General features: G+C 44.7%; 1 protein-coding gene across 1 annotated transcript in view; it reads right to left on the bottom strand.

Moving 5' to 3' along the window:
- The window catches only part of mgat5 (alpha-1,6-mannosylglycoprotein 6-beta-N-acetylglucosaminyltransferase), a 128,541-nt gene that overhangs the window by 37,156 nt on the left and 74,668 nt on the right, over positions 1-16,717 (bottom strand). The window contains exons 9-10 of the mRNA XM_084154891.1: positions 15,511-15,645; positions 10,942-11,075 (exon numbers count right to left, since the gene is read on the bottom strand). Coding sequence (XP_084011017.1) covers positions 10,942-11,075; positions 15,511-15,645 — 269 coding nt within the window. The remainder of the gene's footprint in view (positions 1-10,941; positions 11,076-15,510; positions 15,646-16,717) is intronic.

Genomic DNA, 16,717 nt, shown 5'->3' with positions numbered 1-16,717 from the left:
AATGAGATAGGAGAGACTCCTCCGCCCCCACTGGACATCGAGGGGGCTCCGGCGTACACCGTTCGGTCCATCTTGGACTCCAGACGCCGGATGGGGGGTCTCCAGTATCTCGTGGAGTGGGAGGGGTACGGCCCGGAGGAGCGGTGCTGGGTGCCGCGGAGGGACATCCTAGACCCATCTCTCCTGTCGGAGTTCCACCGGGACCATCCCGCGCGCCCTGCTCCGCGTCCTCCTGGTCGTCCCCGAGGCCGGGGTCGGCGCACGGCTGGAGCCGCGCGTCAAGGGGGGGGTACTGTCACGGTTTCGGCCGAGGCTGCTCCTCCTCCTGGTTCGGGCAGGCTTCGGCGGTCGTCGTCCCCTGAGTACTAGCTGCCACCGATCGATGTTTCATGTTCGTTTGGTTTTGTCTTTATGTTGTACACCTGTGTCTTGTTAGTCCTCGTTAGTGTCCTATTTAGTTCTCGTTGGTTGTGTTTGTCTTTGTGTGTGATTGCTCTTCTGTTTTCGTGTTGGAGCTACGTACTTCCCTCCAGTGTTTTGGAGAGGGTTTTCGCACATGTTAGTGCGCCGTTTATTTGATGCCTGTGTGCGCCGTGATTTCGCCTTCGGGCTTATTGTGCTTATTTTCTATGTGATTATTGCACTAAAGTCTTTTGGACTGAGCTTCTGCGTCCTGCGCTTGATTCATGCACCACACCCACCTTCAGCACCCCTTGACACTGTGTCTCTCGCTCTCTCTGTGTCTCTCGCTCTCAGGGGGCCTTTCTCTCTCTTTCTCTCTCTTAACCACATTACCAGGGGTAGAAAACAACACAATCTATTTCAACTGGTCCAGAGAGATGCTTCCTTCTATTTTTTATAAGTAAAGCCCAGTCTCTCGAGAAGTTGCTTGCATCCCAAAATGGCAACCTATTCTCTATATAGTGCACTACGTTTTACCAGGGTCCATAGGACCAGCTCATAGGGTATAGGGTGGAATAGGGTGCCATTTGGGATAACTCTCTGGGCTTTACTTGATGGACTTAGCCCCTCTGAAGTTTATGCTTATAAAATAATGCAACCATTCCTAATCAGAGGAGGGGTAGGGAAAGCAGCCGGTGCCCTCATTCTGTAGCATTCCATTTCACTGGGTCCTTATCGTAGCTCCTGGCCAAGGAAGGATGAATACTTCACAGCTGTCATCTGGCAAAAATTCATCATAACCAGATGTTTATTTCTGCCTAAAATTTTTATTGTCAAAAATGGTAATCACCATCTGCTTGATGGAATTTAAGAAAGCGCACTGAGGCCATTTGCTTTTCTGTGTGGCTTGTTGAATGTTAAATTGAAAGACATGTTGAAATTGAAAGACCAAAACAAGTTCTAGCGTGAAAACAATTCTATTCTGCATAGGTTTTGATAGGCCTTATAGTACAATTGGCTAGAAATACAGAGACATCTTTCGATCTACCAAGACAATTTCAGTTTAACATTTAGTTTCCCTATTCAGAACTTGCAGAACATTATTAAGATTATATAAAAAACGTACCTTGAATTTATTGCAAGACTAATGATGATAATGATTATAATACATAGTTGTACAAACTCAACGAGGACCTTTGCTACTTTTCCCCTTTAAATGTTAAATCAGCTCTTCCACCACAGGAAAAACACTGAGCTGAAATAACCTATATGAAAACAAACAAGCAGGGAAATGCAGAAGCAGACGAGGTTTGAAGGGGCGTGCATTTAGTCTAGAGTAGATTAACCTACCGTAGCAGGCGTAAAAGACACGCCTGAAACTACATCCCATACATACTGGTCTTGACGAGAAGAAGAGAAAAAATAACTGTCGGGGGAGGTTCTCTTCTGCACTGTTCAACCAATCCAGTAAATGTGGAGGACGAGTTAAGATGGAGTGTCTCCTTGTTAACGTCCAAAAGCGGAAGTAGCGTCACAGGCCCTCTCCCCATTTCCCCTGAAAACGGAACATCCGGTTGTTGTGGACTCGGCAGAGGCTAAGCCGAGATAAACATCGCTGTAATTAACTTCAGCATTTTACAGGGGGGAGTTTTCCTCTGACAACAGCGGCATGTGTTCATTAGGGCATGCAACAAATAACTTTTAAAACGGAAAATGAAAATGAAGGTTTCTTATTGGACAAGTCCAGGAAAAGCAGTCCTTGTTTTAGTTAGTTTTTTTCCGCTTTTTGCACCTGGTAAACACGACCCAGGGCTGGCCTTCCGAACACAAACAGAGAAGACTAGGCTAGACGGGGGAGGGCTAGTCCTGGGGACCCTGGCTAAAGACCTCTCAATGCTGTGCTTCTGGGCCCATATTCACAAAGCCTCTCAGAGTAGGAGTACCGATCTAGGATCAGGTCCCCTTTGTCCATATAGTCTTATTCAATATGATCTAAAAGAGAAAACTGATTCTAGATCAGCAGTCCTACTCTGAAATGCTTGATATATACGGCCCCTGATACCTGTCCCTGTGAGCTCTTGACAGATGAGACAGACAAAGTAGAGTTGGGAATTTCCTCAAATTAAATATCTAGAATACTGCTGTGTCATCTCAGGAGTTGGGTATGAAAAACATAAAACCAAGTAGAGTGGGTGGTGTATGCACGTCAATGCATTTCCCACACCAAAGGGCTCTGCTCTGATTCTCTGCACCTTAGCACACATGCACACACCCATGCACACACCCACACAGACATACACACACAAAGCACAAATGCTGCTACCAGACGCTTATTATACTGCTCAATTTATACACTTTCTCCCCATCCCCCCCTTCCCCAATACACATGTAAATATTGGACTATAAATTCGGCCTTCCTGTACTATACTTATGCTAAAAAATGTATTCTATTCTACTGCCATTAACTTTATGTTTGTATTCTTAAATGTTATTATTTCTTATTGTTATTGCATTGTCGAGAACGAACCTGAAAGTAAGCATTTTGTTGCACGTTGTATACCATGCGTATCCCGTACATACAACTAATAACACTTGAAACTTACTATAGTTTTGGTCTGTTCTTAGAACTTTAAACCATATGAAGTGCTCACTCCCAGAACTCACATACAGTGGGGAGAACAAGTATTTGATACACTGCAGATTTTGCAGGTTTTCCTACTTACAAAGCATGTAGAGGTCTGTAATTTTTATCATAGGTACACTTCAACTGTGAGAGACGGAATCTAAAACAAAAATCCAGAAAATCACATTGTATGATTTTTAAGTACCGTAATTTTTGGACTATAAGCCGCGCCTTTTTCCCAATTTTTCGACCCTGCGGCTTATATAACGGTGCGGCTAATCTATGGATTTTTACAGCTAACGGCCACTAGAAGACCTCCTAAATCTATGGATTTTACAGGTTACAGTCCACCAACTTTAACTCTATGGGCTCTATGACCGGTCCGCGCCCCCCACCTTTAAGCGGCGGGCTCCAGCAGGAAAAGCTGGAGGCCGGAAAAGAGTGAGACAGGTAGCGCGCAAAAGTAAAAGTGGAACCGAGAGTGGTACGAGAGACAGAACGAGAGCAAGACAGACACACATTACGAGAGCGAGACAGTTTGTCTCTTTCCCGACAATCCCCTCTGTGCACGAACCCTTACATATGGTAATTAAACATTAAAACACCTGCGGCTTATAGTCCAGTGCGGCTTATATATGTACACATCATTCAATATCATTCAATTTAGCTGCTGCGGCTTATACTCCGGTGCGCCTTATAGTGCGGAAAATACGGTAATTAATTTGCATTTTATTGCATGACATAAGTATTTGATACATCAGAAAAGCAGAACTTAATATTTGGTACAGAAACCTTTGTTTGCAATTACAGAGATCATACGTTTCCTGTAGGTCTTGACCAGGTTTGCACACACTGCAGCAGGAATTTTGGCCCACTCCTACAGACCTTCTCCAGATCCTTCAGGTTTCGGGGCTGTAGCTGGGCAATACGGACTTTCAGCTCCCTCCAAAGATGTTCTATTGGGTTCAGGTCTGGAGACTGGCTAGGCCACTCCAGGACCTTGAGATGCTTCTTACAGAGCCACTCCTTAGTTGCCCTGGCTGTGTGTTTTGGGTCGTTGTCATGCTGGAAGACCCAGCCACGACCCATCTTCAATGCTCTTACTGAGGGAAGGATGTTGTTGGCCAAGATCTCGCGATACATGGCCCCATCCATCCTCCCCTCAATACGGTGCAGTCGTCCTGTCCCCTTTGCAGAAAAGCATCCCCAAAGAATGATGTTTCTACCGCCATGCTTCACGGTTGGGATGGTGTTCTTGGGGTTGTACTAATCCTTCTTCTTCCTCCAAACACGGCGAGTGGAGTTTAGACCAAAAAGCTCTATTTTTGTCTCATCAGACCACATGACCTTCTTCCATTCCTCCTCTGGATCATCCAGATGGTCATTGGCAAACTTCAGACGGGCCTGGACATGCGCTGGCTTAAGCAGGGGGACCTTGCGTGCGCTGCAGGATTTTAATCCATGACAGCGTAGTGTGTTACTAATGGTTTTCTTTGAGACTGTGGTCCCAGCTCTCTTCAGGTCATTGACCAGGTCCTGCTGTGTAGTTCTGGGCTGATCCCTCACCTTCCTCATGATCATTGATGCCCCACAAGGTGAGATCTTGCATGGGGCCCCAGACTGAGGATGATTGACCGTCATCTTGAACTTCTTCCATTTTCTAATAATTGCGCCAACAGTTGTTGCCTTCTCACCAAGCTGCTTGCCTATTGTCCTGTAGCCCATCCCAGCCTTGTGCAGGTCTACAATTGTATCCCTGATGTCCTTACACAGCTCTCTGGTCTTGGCCATTGTGGAGAGGTTGGAGTCTGTTTGATTGAGTGTGTGGACAGGTGTCTTTTATACAGGTAACGAGTTCAAACAGGTGCAGTTAATACATGTAATGAGTGGAGAACAGGAGGGCTTCTTAAATAAAAACTAACAGGTCTGTGAGAGCCGGAATTCTTACTGGTTGGTAGGTGATCAAATACTTATGTCATGCAATAAAATGCAAATTAATTACTTAAAAATCATACAATGTGATTTTCTTCACAGTTGAAGTGTACCTATGATAATAATTACAGACCTCTACATGCTTTGTAAGTAGGAAAACCTGCAAAATCGGCAGTGTATCAAATACTTGTTCTCTCCACTGTATCCGTCCCAAATGGCACCCTATTGCCTAAACAGTGCACTACTACAGACATAGTGCACTATATAGGAAATAGGGTCAAAAGTAGTGCATTATATAGGGAATAGGCTGCCATTTGGGACGGGCCCAATACTTTAGTCTACTTAGAAATGGACTTGCATGTGTTTGTGTCCGCCAGCCCTGGGCAGGTGATAGAAGCCAAGAGCCAGAGTAACAGAACAGCCAGGCTAAGTCATGTACCAGCTGGAGCGAGAGCAGGGGAAAAATCTGCTCACTGAAGGGGGTGTGTTAATCCCATTGCCTGTTTATAACTGTACAGATGGATGGCCGGGGATGGATGTAGGAGAGTGCTCCAGCAGACCCCCTCACACACACACGCATGAGTGCACAAATAAACACACACTAGTCAGGACAGTGAAACATGACCCTTGATGAAGGGCCTGCTCAGGCCCTTGGTGTAGTTGGTCAGTCACACATTCGCCAACTGGGAGGGCATCGTGTGGAAAGAATCTCTTTCCCGTGTGTACTCAAGGAGTGTGACTGGTTCCAAACCAATCATCAAATCTCACTACAGACAATGAATAGCCTGTATGTATCGGCTGGCTTCATATGCATGATAGAAAAATGATCACATTTGGCAGATATGTACACTGAACAAAAATATAAACGCAACATGCAACAATTTCAACGATTTTACTGAGTTACAGTTCAAATAAGGAAATCAGTCAATTGAAATAAATGTATTAGGCCTTAATCTATGGAATTCACATGACTGGGAATATAATATGCATCTGTTGGTCACAGATACCATTAAAAAAAGGTAGGGGTGTGGATCAGAAAACCAGTCAGTATCTGGTGTGACCATTTGCCTCATGCAGCGCGACACATCTCCTTCGCATAGAGGTGACCAGGCTGTTGATTGTGGAATGTTGTACCACTCCTCTTCAACGGCTGTGCGAAGTTGCTGGATATTGGCGGGAATTGGAACACGCTGTCGTACACATCGATTCAGAGCATCTCAAACATGCTCAATGGGTGACATGTCTGATGAGTGTGCAGGCCATGGAAGAACTGGGACATTTTCAGCTTCCAGGAATTGTGTACAGATCCTTCCGACATGGGGCCGTGCATTATCATGATGAAACATGAGGTGATGACGGAGGATGAATGGCACGACATTGGGCCTCAGGATCTCGTCACGGTATCTCTGTGCACTCAAATTGCAATCAATAAAACGTAATTGTGTTTTTCTGTCCGTAGCTTATGCCTGCCCATACTATAACCCCACCGCCACCATGGAGCACCCTGTTCACAATGTTGACATCAGCAAACCGCTCACCCCCACAACTGCCCGGTGCAGTTGAAACCGGGATTAATCCGTGAAGAGCACACTTCTCCAGCGTGACAGTGGCCATCGAAGGTGAGCATTTGCCCACTGAAGTCGGTTACGATGCCAAACTGCAGTCAGGTCAAGGACCCTGGTGAGGACGACCAGAACGCACAAAAGCTTCCCTGAGATGGTTTCTGACAGGTTGTGCAGAAATTATTTGGTTGTAAAAAGGATGTAAACGATTGTCTGTTATTTTTCATTTCTTAAACAAATAAATTACCGACGTAGGTTCCATTATTTGACTTCCATTTTTTTTTTCTGTGAGCTCAATGCAACATTGCACAGTTTCTCTAGAGATAAATCAGATACAGCCTGAACTGTGCAATGTAGTAGGGAGTTGTAGTTTCCAACAGGCCAATATTCTACATAGTTTAGCACCTTCAGACTCAACTCTGGACCTCGAAGACAGTTCCACTGCATTTTTTCATTGTTCCCCTCTAATCAGGGACTGATTTAGACCTGGGACACCAGGTGTGTGCAATTAATTATCAGGTAGAACAGAAAACCAGCAGGCTCTGGACCTCGTAGGGTAAGAGTTGAATACCCCTGGTTTAGCACATCAAATGTGTTAATTAACTACAATGACCATAATCATAATGACCATAATCCATCTACTTGTCTGGTCTGTGTTTCTTTTAGCCTGCTAAGGAAGAGACAGAACAATGTGCGATCGTGAGGGGATATAGAGAGCAGCTGTTGCTACGCGAGGTATCTCTACCTGAAAATACATGATCTAAATGATTGATAGTTGGTATTCAGCTGTAATAAAAGTATGCCTTATTTAGTTTGAAGAACTACAAAATTGTGATTTTGTCAGGCAGCATAAGCAGCAGCTTTATAGAGATGACTTGGAATTAAATAATAAAATAATAAAATAAAACAAATGTAATATACACAACAACTGAAATATTTTAAAGTAAGTAAAGTAATGTGAATAAATTATGGTTAATAAGTGATAAGCAGGTATGGGCAGTCACTACCATCATGGGACTTTTTAAAATTGTTTTATCCTGTGTTGTTACAGCATTCAACCCACATAATGCAAAGCACATTTAATGTAAAATAAATTATATTGGAACCGAAACTGAACAGACCTCAAAAAGCACTAAACGCTCAGTACTATGAACTGATTTAACCTTACTTGCATTTATATACATACAAAACAAAGACAGTAGCAACTTACAAGGTTGTCAGTGTACTCTTTCCTGAGACAGAGACTAAAGGCCTTTCCTTTTGTTTAATTGCATACAACAATGCTAGAGGACGAAGGACTCGCTATATAGTAGGCTAACTGTTCAGCACTAGACTGGGACTAGAGTCTGTACCTAGCCGGAAGCAGAGAAACAATTATAGATGTGAACCTGTTGTCATGGTTTTGGAGAGGAGAACAGTGGAAAGGAGAACGACATTGGAAATGTTCCCTCTATGGCTTCAGTTCTATCCTGGTTCCTAAAAGATCTGTTTGTGCTGTCTTGCCAACTCCTGTCAGGCGTGACAATGGCCATACGAGACAAGACAGCACAAACAGATCTGGGCGATCAGAGCCCTATACCTCTCCTGTCTCATCGGCCAGAGCCCTTTCCCTCCCCGGTTTCATTGGCCAGAACCCTTTCCATCCCCCGTCTCATCGGCCAGAGCCCTTTCCCTCCCCGGTTTCATTGGCCAGAACCCTTTCCCTCCCCCGTCTCATCGGCCAGAGCCCTTTCCCTCCCCGGTTTCATTGGCCAGAACCCTTTCCCTCCCCTGTCTCATCGGCCAGAGCCCTTTCCCTCCCCGGTTTCATTGGCCAGAACCCTTTCCCTCCCCTGTCTCATCGGCCAGAGCCCTTTCCCTCCCCGGTTTCATTGGCTAGAGCGCTTTCCCTCTCCTGTCTCATTGGCCAGAGCCCTTTTCGTCTACTGTCTCATTGGCCAGAGCGCTTTCCCTCGTCTACCCCCTTTATCCAGTGATTTAATGCCAGGCTACTTAATAGTAATGAATGGAGCCCAAGGCTAGGATTGATTTCCCCGTGGCGCCTTCTTTGTCTTAATGTCCTCAGTTACATCTTAGTCTTAGGATGGGAGGAAATTCAACACTCAGAGGTTGAGGACAGAGGAAGTTCAGGAGTAAAAACAAACAAAATAGAATTATTGTAAAATTGACTGTGTCCATAAAATGTATATAGTCTGTATAAGCTAGAAGTAGAGGCCTAAGCGTTGTTGTTCACTAGTTTACTCCAATTAGGGAAGGGATGGTGGGGTTGGAAAGTAATAAAGGGAAATATATATTTTTAAAGGATATGTGTATGTATGTATGTATGTATGTATGTATGTATATGTATATATATGTATATATATATATATACAGTTGAAGTCGGAAGTTTACATACACTTAGGTTGGAGTCATTAAAACTCGTCTTTCAACCACTCCACAAATTTCTTGTTAACAAACTATAGTTTTGGCAAATCGGTTAGGACATCTACTTTGTGCATGACACAAGTAATTTTTCCAACAATTCTTTACAGACAGATTATTTCACTTATAATTCACTGTATCACAATTCCAGTGGGTCAGAAGTTTACATACACTAAGTTGACTGTGCCTTTAAACAGCTTGGAAAATTCCAGAAAATGATGTCATGGCTTTAGAAGCTTCTGATAGGCTAATTGACATCATTTGAGTCAATTGGAGGTGTACCTGTGGATATATTTCAAGGCCTACCTTCAAACTCAGTGCCTCTTTGCATGACATCATAGGAAAATCAAAAGAAATCAGCCAAGACCTCAGAAAAAAAATTGTAGACCTCCACCAGTCTGGTTCATCCTTGGGAGCAATTTCCAAACGCCTGAAGGTACCACGTTCATCTGCACAAACAATAGTACGCAAGTATAAACACCATGGGACCACGCAGCCGTCATAACGCTCAGGAAGGATACACGTTCTGTCTCCTAGAGATTAACGTACTTTGGTGCGAAAAGTGCAAATCAATCCCAGAACAACAGCAAAGGACCTTGTGAAGATGCTGGAGGAAACAGGTACAAAAGTATCTATATCCACAGTAAAACGAGTCCTATATCGACATAACCTGAAAGGCCGCTCAGCAAGGAAGAAGCCACTGCTCCAAAACTGCCATAAAAAAGACAGACTACGGTTTGAAACTGCACATGGGGACAAAGATCGTACTTTTTGGAGAAATGTCCTCTGGTCTGATTAAACAAAAATAGAACTGTTTGGCCATAATGACCATTGTTATGTTTGGAGGAAAAAGGGGGCAGCTTGCAAGCCGAAGAACACCATCCCAACCGTGAAGCACGGGGGTGGCAGCATCATGCTGTGGGGGTGCTTTGCTGCAGGAGGGACTGGTGCACTTCACAAAATAGATGGCATCATGAGGAAGGAAAATGATGTGGATATATTGAAGCAACATCTCAAGACGTCAGTCAGGAAGTTAAAGCTTGGTCGCAAACGGGTCTTCCAAATGGAGACTTGTGGAGGTCTACCATTTCTGTTCTGAGGTTTTGGCTGATTACATTGATGGAAGTTACAATCTAACTGCAATATTAAAGCTGATCTACCCCTCCCCCTAAAAAATAAAAATAAAATAAAAAACACTCATAGAAAATAACAGTTTTGTTTATTCAAGCCCCATTGTTGTTGTTACACAACTGCAAGTGTGAGATACAGTGACTTCCCTTAAGCCTGGAAACTGAGAGCTATTATGACAGGATAGAAAACAATATGCTGGGGATAAGGTGGATGTTTCTCCATAGGCAAGGGTAGGGGACACAAAGCCAACATGCCCGATGCACCGAAACAAATCTGTGTTTCATTTCGACCCATGGTGTAACCAACGTGCGCTTGATTAGTTGCAGATATCATCTAACCCTCGCAGCTAGTAAACTGGATGACATGAAAAGCCCTGTGACGTATGAGAATGGCATACTCTATCCGCAACACAAAGGGTCTATTGAGCCTGGTCTGCTATTCCAGCCTGACGTGGGCCAGACCACTGAAACTGAGACCGGAGAGAGGTATTCATTCATTCTGGGTAACATTTTGCTTTCCATCAGCCATGGGGAAAAGGTTAAAATACCCTGGGGTGGTGGACTCTCTCTCCCCACCCCTGGGTCGTGTTCATTAGGGCACGTAACAGTGTTAACGTGTTTTGCAATGGAAGACAAAAATGAGTGTGTCTTAATGGACGAGTACAGGTTGCCCCTCCCTGTTTTAGACTATTTTCTTCCATTTAGTGTCTTATGAACATGACACTGTCATTAGGTGGTAGTAGGGTGAAGTTGCCCCTAGACGCTGATCTTGGGTCAGTTTTTGCATTTTCCCCACTAATGGTTAAGATTTGGATTGGGGAGGGGAAGCTGATCCTAGATCTGCACCCCAGAGCCATTAGGTGGTACTTACGGAACATGGTGTTGAACTGCTGGGGGTTGAGGTTCCACTTGCCCCAGGGGGTCTTGTGGCCCTTGGACTGAGCATAGTGGGCATGGTTGAACTCGGGCTCGGTGCCGAAGGAATCCAACACCCGCAGCATACACCTATAACACACACCAAACATGACAAAGTTATCTTACACCTGTCACACACACATTCATATGTAATACACACCACATTATAGCATTAATACACACTTCCAGCTGTATGCCTCAACCACTAATAAATGGTTAAATAATTTCATGATGCATATCTTTTCCACACCTTCAGCCTGGTCACAGATAGTGTACAAAGCTCAGAGAGAGCTTCCTACAGATCAGACTGGAAGAGTAAAGGTTACACATCATGACTAATTAGAGGACCAGAGAAAGGATGTCATGTGGAATGGAATGACACATTCATGACCTTTTCTCTCTCACTTTCTCTCAGTCTTGATCTTCCTCCATCTATCTCTACATCCATCTCTCGCTCTCTCTTTCAGTCACCCTCTCTCAGTCTCTCTGACGCATGCTTTTTCAGCTAATAAGTCCCTCCCCCAAGAAAATGTCCAAAGCCTAAAAATAAACGCCTGGCTATGCTTCACCACTATTCTTTTCCATCATTAATCCTTCTGGACAGAGCCCAGCATACTCATTTGATTGACCCCTGGCGGGGTGGAGGTGTAATAATGAGCATTAATCAAATTGATGAGGAGCCAGGAGTACCAGAGGGGCCGGCTATGCTCAGTCTGGCAGCCCAGGCAAGGCCACTCCTGACCAGGCAGATGTTTCGCAGATGGTGGGTGGGTGTGTGTGTGTGGGAAAGAGAAAGAGAAAGACAGTGTGAGTGTGTGTGCGTGTGTGAGAGACAGTGTGTGTCTTCTCAAGATGCTCAGGAAATATGGGAAATGGATTCACAATGAGGAAACTCAAGACCAGTGGGACTAAAGCCACAGCATGCAAATCACTCTATTTTTGAGACATTTGAGTATTGTCAGACGCGGTACAACATTCTTAGGAGATGATGAGAGAGAGAGCGAGAGAGAGAGAGCGAGAGAGCGAGAGAGCGAGAGAGCGAGAGAGCGAGAGAGCGAGAGAGAGAGAGAGAGAGAGAGAGAGAGAGAGAGAGAGGAGAGATAGATCCAGGTGAAATACTCTTTCAAATGAGATTGTTGTAGACTGGAGACAAAGGCTGTAATTCAAACATTGTTCAGATCAGTGGCAAGGAGTACAGAACTGTCACCTTTAAGATATCAGTCGTGTTTATAATGATTTCCATGTAGTAGAGAATTAGACAAACTGAAATTATAGCGTATTATAGCCAGCAAATGATTACAGTTGATACGATGACTGAAGCAAGCATTGGTTTTCTGCAGTGAGAGTGTGAGAGAGACAAAAAGGGAGATAGATTGATACAGAAAGAGAGAGAAAGACCTAATTAATGTGTTTGTGTGTGTGTGCATGCATGCGTGCCTGTATGCATGTGTGTGCCTGCGTGTGTGCGTGTGTGTGTGTGCCTGCCTGCGTGTGTGCCTGCCTGTCTGTGTGCGTGCCTGCTTGCATGTGTGTGTGCGCGAGAGGGAAGAAGAGTGACAGGACAGGAGAGGTGGCTGCACTCATTAATTCTAAAGCCACTAATACTGCTGAGCCGATCACTCGGATTCTCCCTACAGTCCTTTCACTGCCCTGAACAACCACACTCACTTTCACTTCGGCCTTAGAACACTATCCTCACTGTCTCAAATTATCTTCCCTCTTGAGACTCAGACTGCGTCCCTAATGGCACCCTATTTCCTATATAGTGCAGTGCACTACTTTTGACAAGAGTCCCATAGGGTTTTGGTCAAAAGTAGTGCACTACACTGAACTCCAAAAGTCCTGGGACAGTGACACATTTTTTGTTGTTTTGGCTCTGTACTCCAGCACTTTGGATTTGAAACGATACAATGACTATGAGGCTTTATTGTAAATAAGAATAGAATACGTTTCTAAACACTTCTACATTAATGTGGATGCTACCATGATTATTTTGTGCCAAATAAAAATGAATGGTAAATAATGTATTGTGTCATTTTGGAGTCACTTTTATTGTAAATAAGAATATAATATGTTTCTGAACACTTCTACATTAATGTGGACGCTACCATGATTATGGATAGTCCTGAATGAATCGTGAATAATGATGAGTGAAAAAATTACAGATGTAAAAATATCATCCTCCAAAAAAATGTAATGTAATCAATTGTAATGATGAGAGGTTAGCATGTCTTGGGGGTATGATATTTGTGCATCTGTAACTTTCTCACTCATCATTATTCACCATTCATTCAGGACTATCCGTAATGATGGTAGCATCCACATTAATGTAGAAGAGGCTGGAAAATGAAAGAGACTCAAAGATGCAATCCAGGATCTTAAGCACGACAAATTTGTAACACATTGCACAAATTGGATTTGTAACATATTACACGAATTGACAAAAAATAAAAAAAAAGCAGGACGTAACATATCATACGAAATGAATCACATAGTACACAATTGGATGACGTAGTATACAAAAAAACAGGAACCCGTTTTGCCTCGTGAGCACCACTTTCAAAACTACTGGCTGAAATTATACAAAAGTTCTGGAGCATCACTTTAAGTGGAGAGGGAGAGCACTGGACAGACAAGGAGGAGGAAGGGGGAGCAGGAGGGGACATCTGTAAGAAGAACCTAAACAAGACAGGATTAGATAACGATGGGCGAGACCAAAACTGTTCCATGATGTGATTTGTCAGCTTAAAAATCTAAATGCACATTCAACAGAAGTTTTGTCTGAAGTTACAGTAAAACAGTGGCATCTTATAACCTTCCTGGAAGTGCACATCACAAAATCAACAATGAATGAAGTGGCCAAATGTAAATGTCTCCACCAATATGTATAACAAGCAAATTCATCAATGCACGCATGAAAATGCCAGCTGGATCCTGCATTACGATCACACCGTCTGTAAAAAGGTTGAGTCTGTGTCCCAAATGGCTTCCTATTCCCTATATAGAGCATTACTTTTGACCAGGGGCCTTTGTCAAAACAAATGCTCTATATAGGGAATAGGGAACCGTTTGGGATGCAGTCCCAGTCAATTTCCTGAGAAAGGAAATCTTGGGGCTATTAGCGAACCTGACTTATTGTTCTCACAAGGCGGTTCTCGTAACAACCTCCAACCACACCGATGGATACCTCAGAGGACCAATACCCAGTAGGCGGCGGTTCAGACAGTCCTATCAGTGGAGCGAGCGTTGCTCCCGCACATCCACACACACAGATAGAGAGAGGGCCGAAAACAGACACATTAACAGACACAACCAGGACCACTGCTCCATTACTAGTTCGGACCTTGACCTGATGTTCCCCTGGAATCGGCCTACCAACATGGGTACTCAGACATAATGCAATTTCAGCCCAGTGAGAGAGAACATTTTGATGACAGCCACTGTAACAGAGGTGGTTCTCATGATTGTGAGCTTGCTTGATGAGTAACCTTGCATGAGACCTGAAAACTTTTGTTAGCTTGTAAAAATAGGTGTTTACAGAAGAAAAACCCATCCACCCATCCAGGCAGGGGGAGCAGGCTGCGTCCCCCCCCCACCTCAGCCTGGTCTGCATGGCCCCCCAATCTGATCCGGGGTCCCGTGTGGCTCAGTTGGTAGAGTATGGCTCTTGCAATGCCAGGGTTGTGGGTTCGATTCCCACGGGGGACAAGTATGGGAAAAAAGTATGAAAATGGATGCACTCACTACTGTAAGTTGCTCTGGATAAGAGCATCTGCTGATTGACTAAAATGTAAATCCATCCTGGGCCTGGGTCTCAGCCTTCTCATTCAGATGCTAATGAGTGTGTAAATCATATCTTTCCCCCTTCTGTGCTTGGATCTTTGTCACCTGAATAGCTACCCTACCAGGTATGAAACTGCAGGAAATAGGCCTCTTTTCATCCCGCCAACCTCTCTCCAATCAGTAAATGAGCGGTGGCGAACCCCCTGACAACGGGCCCCAGCGAGGCTCGGCGTCCTACAGGGAGGGATACAGCCTCGGGAGACTCACAGGGACACAGACACAGAGCCTGACACTGTTACCACTTCCCAATTAGTCAGAGCAACCAGGAGGAAGCAGCTTCCAAAGAGGCCTCATCACCTTACACAGACATAAACGAGGATACCAGGAAACTCATTGGATGCAAAAACTAAAATGCTCTTATTTTAACTGAGACATTGTATGACGATTCAGATAGATTTCAGAACCATGTGTATATGAGATGAGTTGTGTTAGTCGATAGGTATTCTTCTAGGAGACAGAGGTGTAAGTAACCTCTCTCTCGCTCTCCGTCTAACTAAATGAACAACATCATCACACATCAAACGTCCCAGCCCATAAGTTATGGATGACGTGGGTGTGTGTACATACTATCAGAGACAGACAGACAGACAGACAGACAGACAGACAGACAGACAGACAGACAGACAGACAGACAGACAGACAGACAGACAGAGATATAGAGTTGGAGATATGGAGTACTTACTGGTAGTGGACCCAGGAGGGCCCCAATGTCTTCTTGAACTGGGTCAGGCCCACAATGTCAATGTAGATGAGCTCCACCACCTTGTCCCCCTGGGTGGGGCAGCTGGACTTGTTCCCCATCACTCTCCTCATGATCCTGCATGAGGCGAGGGAGTGGGCTTAGCTAGGACACACAGGGTGTATCTGAAATGGCACCATATTCCCATATATAGTTCACTACATTTGACCAGGGCTCTGGGGTTGAGAACAGTTTTAAATTCACTGTAACATGGACAATAACGTTGTATTGTATTGTAATATACACTGCTCAAACAAATAAAGGGAACACTAAAATAACACATCCTAGATCTGAATGAATGAAATAATCTTATTCAATACTTTTTTCTATACATAGTTGAATGTGCTGACAACAAAATCACACAAAAATTATCAATGGAAATCAAATTTATCAACCCATGGAGGTCTGGATTTGGAGTCACACTCAAAATTCAAGTGGAAAACCACACTACAGGCTGATCCAACTTTGATGTAATGTCCTTAAAACAAGTCAAAATGAGGCTCAGTAGTGTGTGTGGCCTCCACGTGCCTGTATAACCTCCCTACAACGCCTGGGCATGCTCCTGATGAGGTGGCGGATGGTCTCCTGAAGGATCTCCTCCCAGACCTGGACTAAAGCATCCGCCAACTCCTGGACAGTCTGTGGTGCAACGTGGCGTTGGTGGATGGAGCGAGACATGATGTCCCAGATGTGCTCAATTGGATTCAGGTCTGGGGAACGGGCGGGCCAGTCCATAGCATCAATGCCTTCCTCTTGCAGGAACTGCTGACACACTCCAGCCACATGAGGTCTAGCATTGTCTTGCATTAGGAGGAACCCAGGGCCAACCGCACCAGCATATGGTCTCACAAGGGGTCTGAGGATCTCATCTCGGTACCTAATGGCAGTCAGGCTACCTCTGGCGAGCACATGGAGGGCTGTGCGGCCCCCCAAAGAAATGCCACCCCACACCATGACTGACCCACGCCAAACCGGTCATGCTGGAGGATGTTGCAGGCAGCAGAACGTTCTCCACGGCGTCTCCAGACTCTGTCACGTCTGTCACATGTGCTCAGTGTGAACCTGCTTTCATCTGTGAAGAGCACAGGGCGCCAGTGGCGAATTTGCCAATCTTGGTGTTCTCTGGCAAATGCCAAACGTCCTGCACGGT

Source organism: Coregonus lavaretus (genome assembly GCF_964263955.1).
Source record: "Coregonus lavaretus genome assembly, chromosome: 38".
NCBI lineage: Eukaryota > Metazoa > Chordata > Actinopteri > Salmoniformes > Salmonidae > Coregonus > Coregonus lavaretus.
The sequence above is the reverse complement of the archived record's forward strand: the minus strand, read 5'-3'. Positions and strand labels throughout refer to the sequence as shown.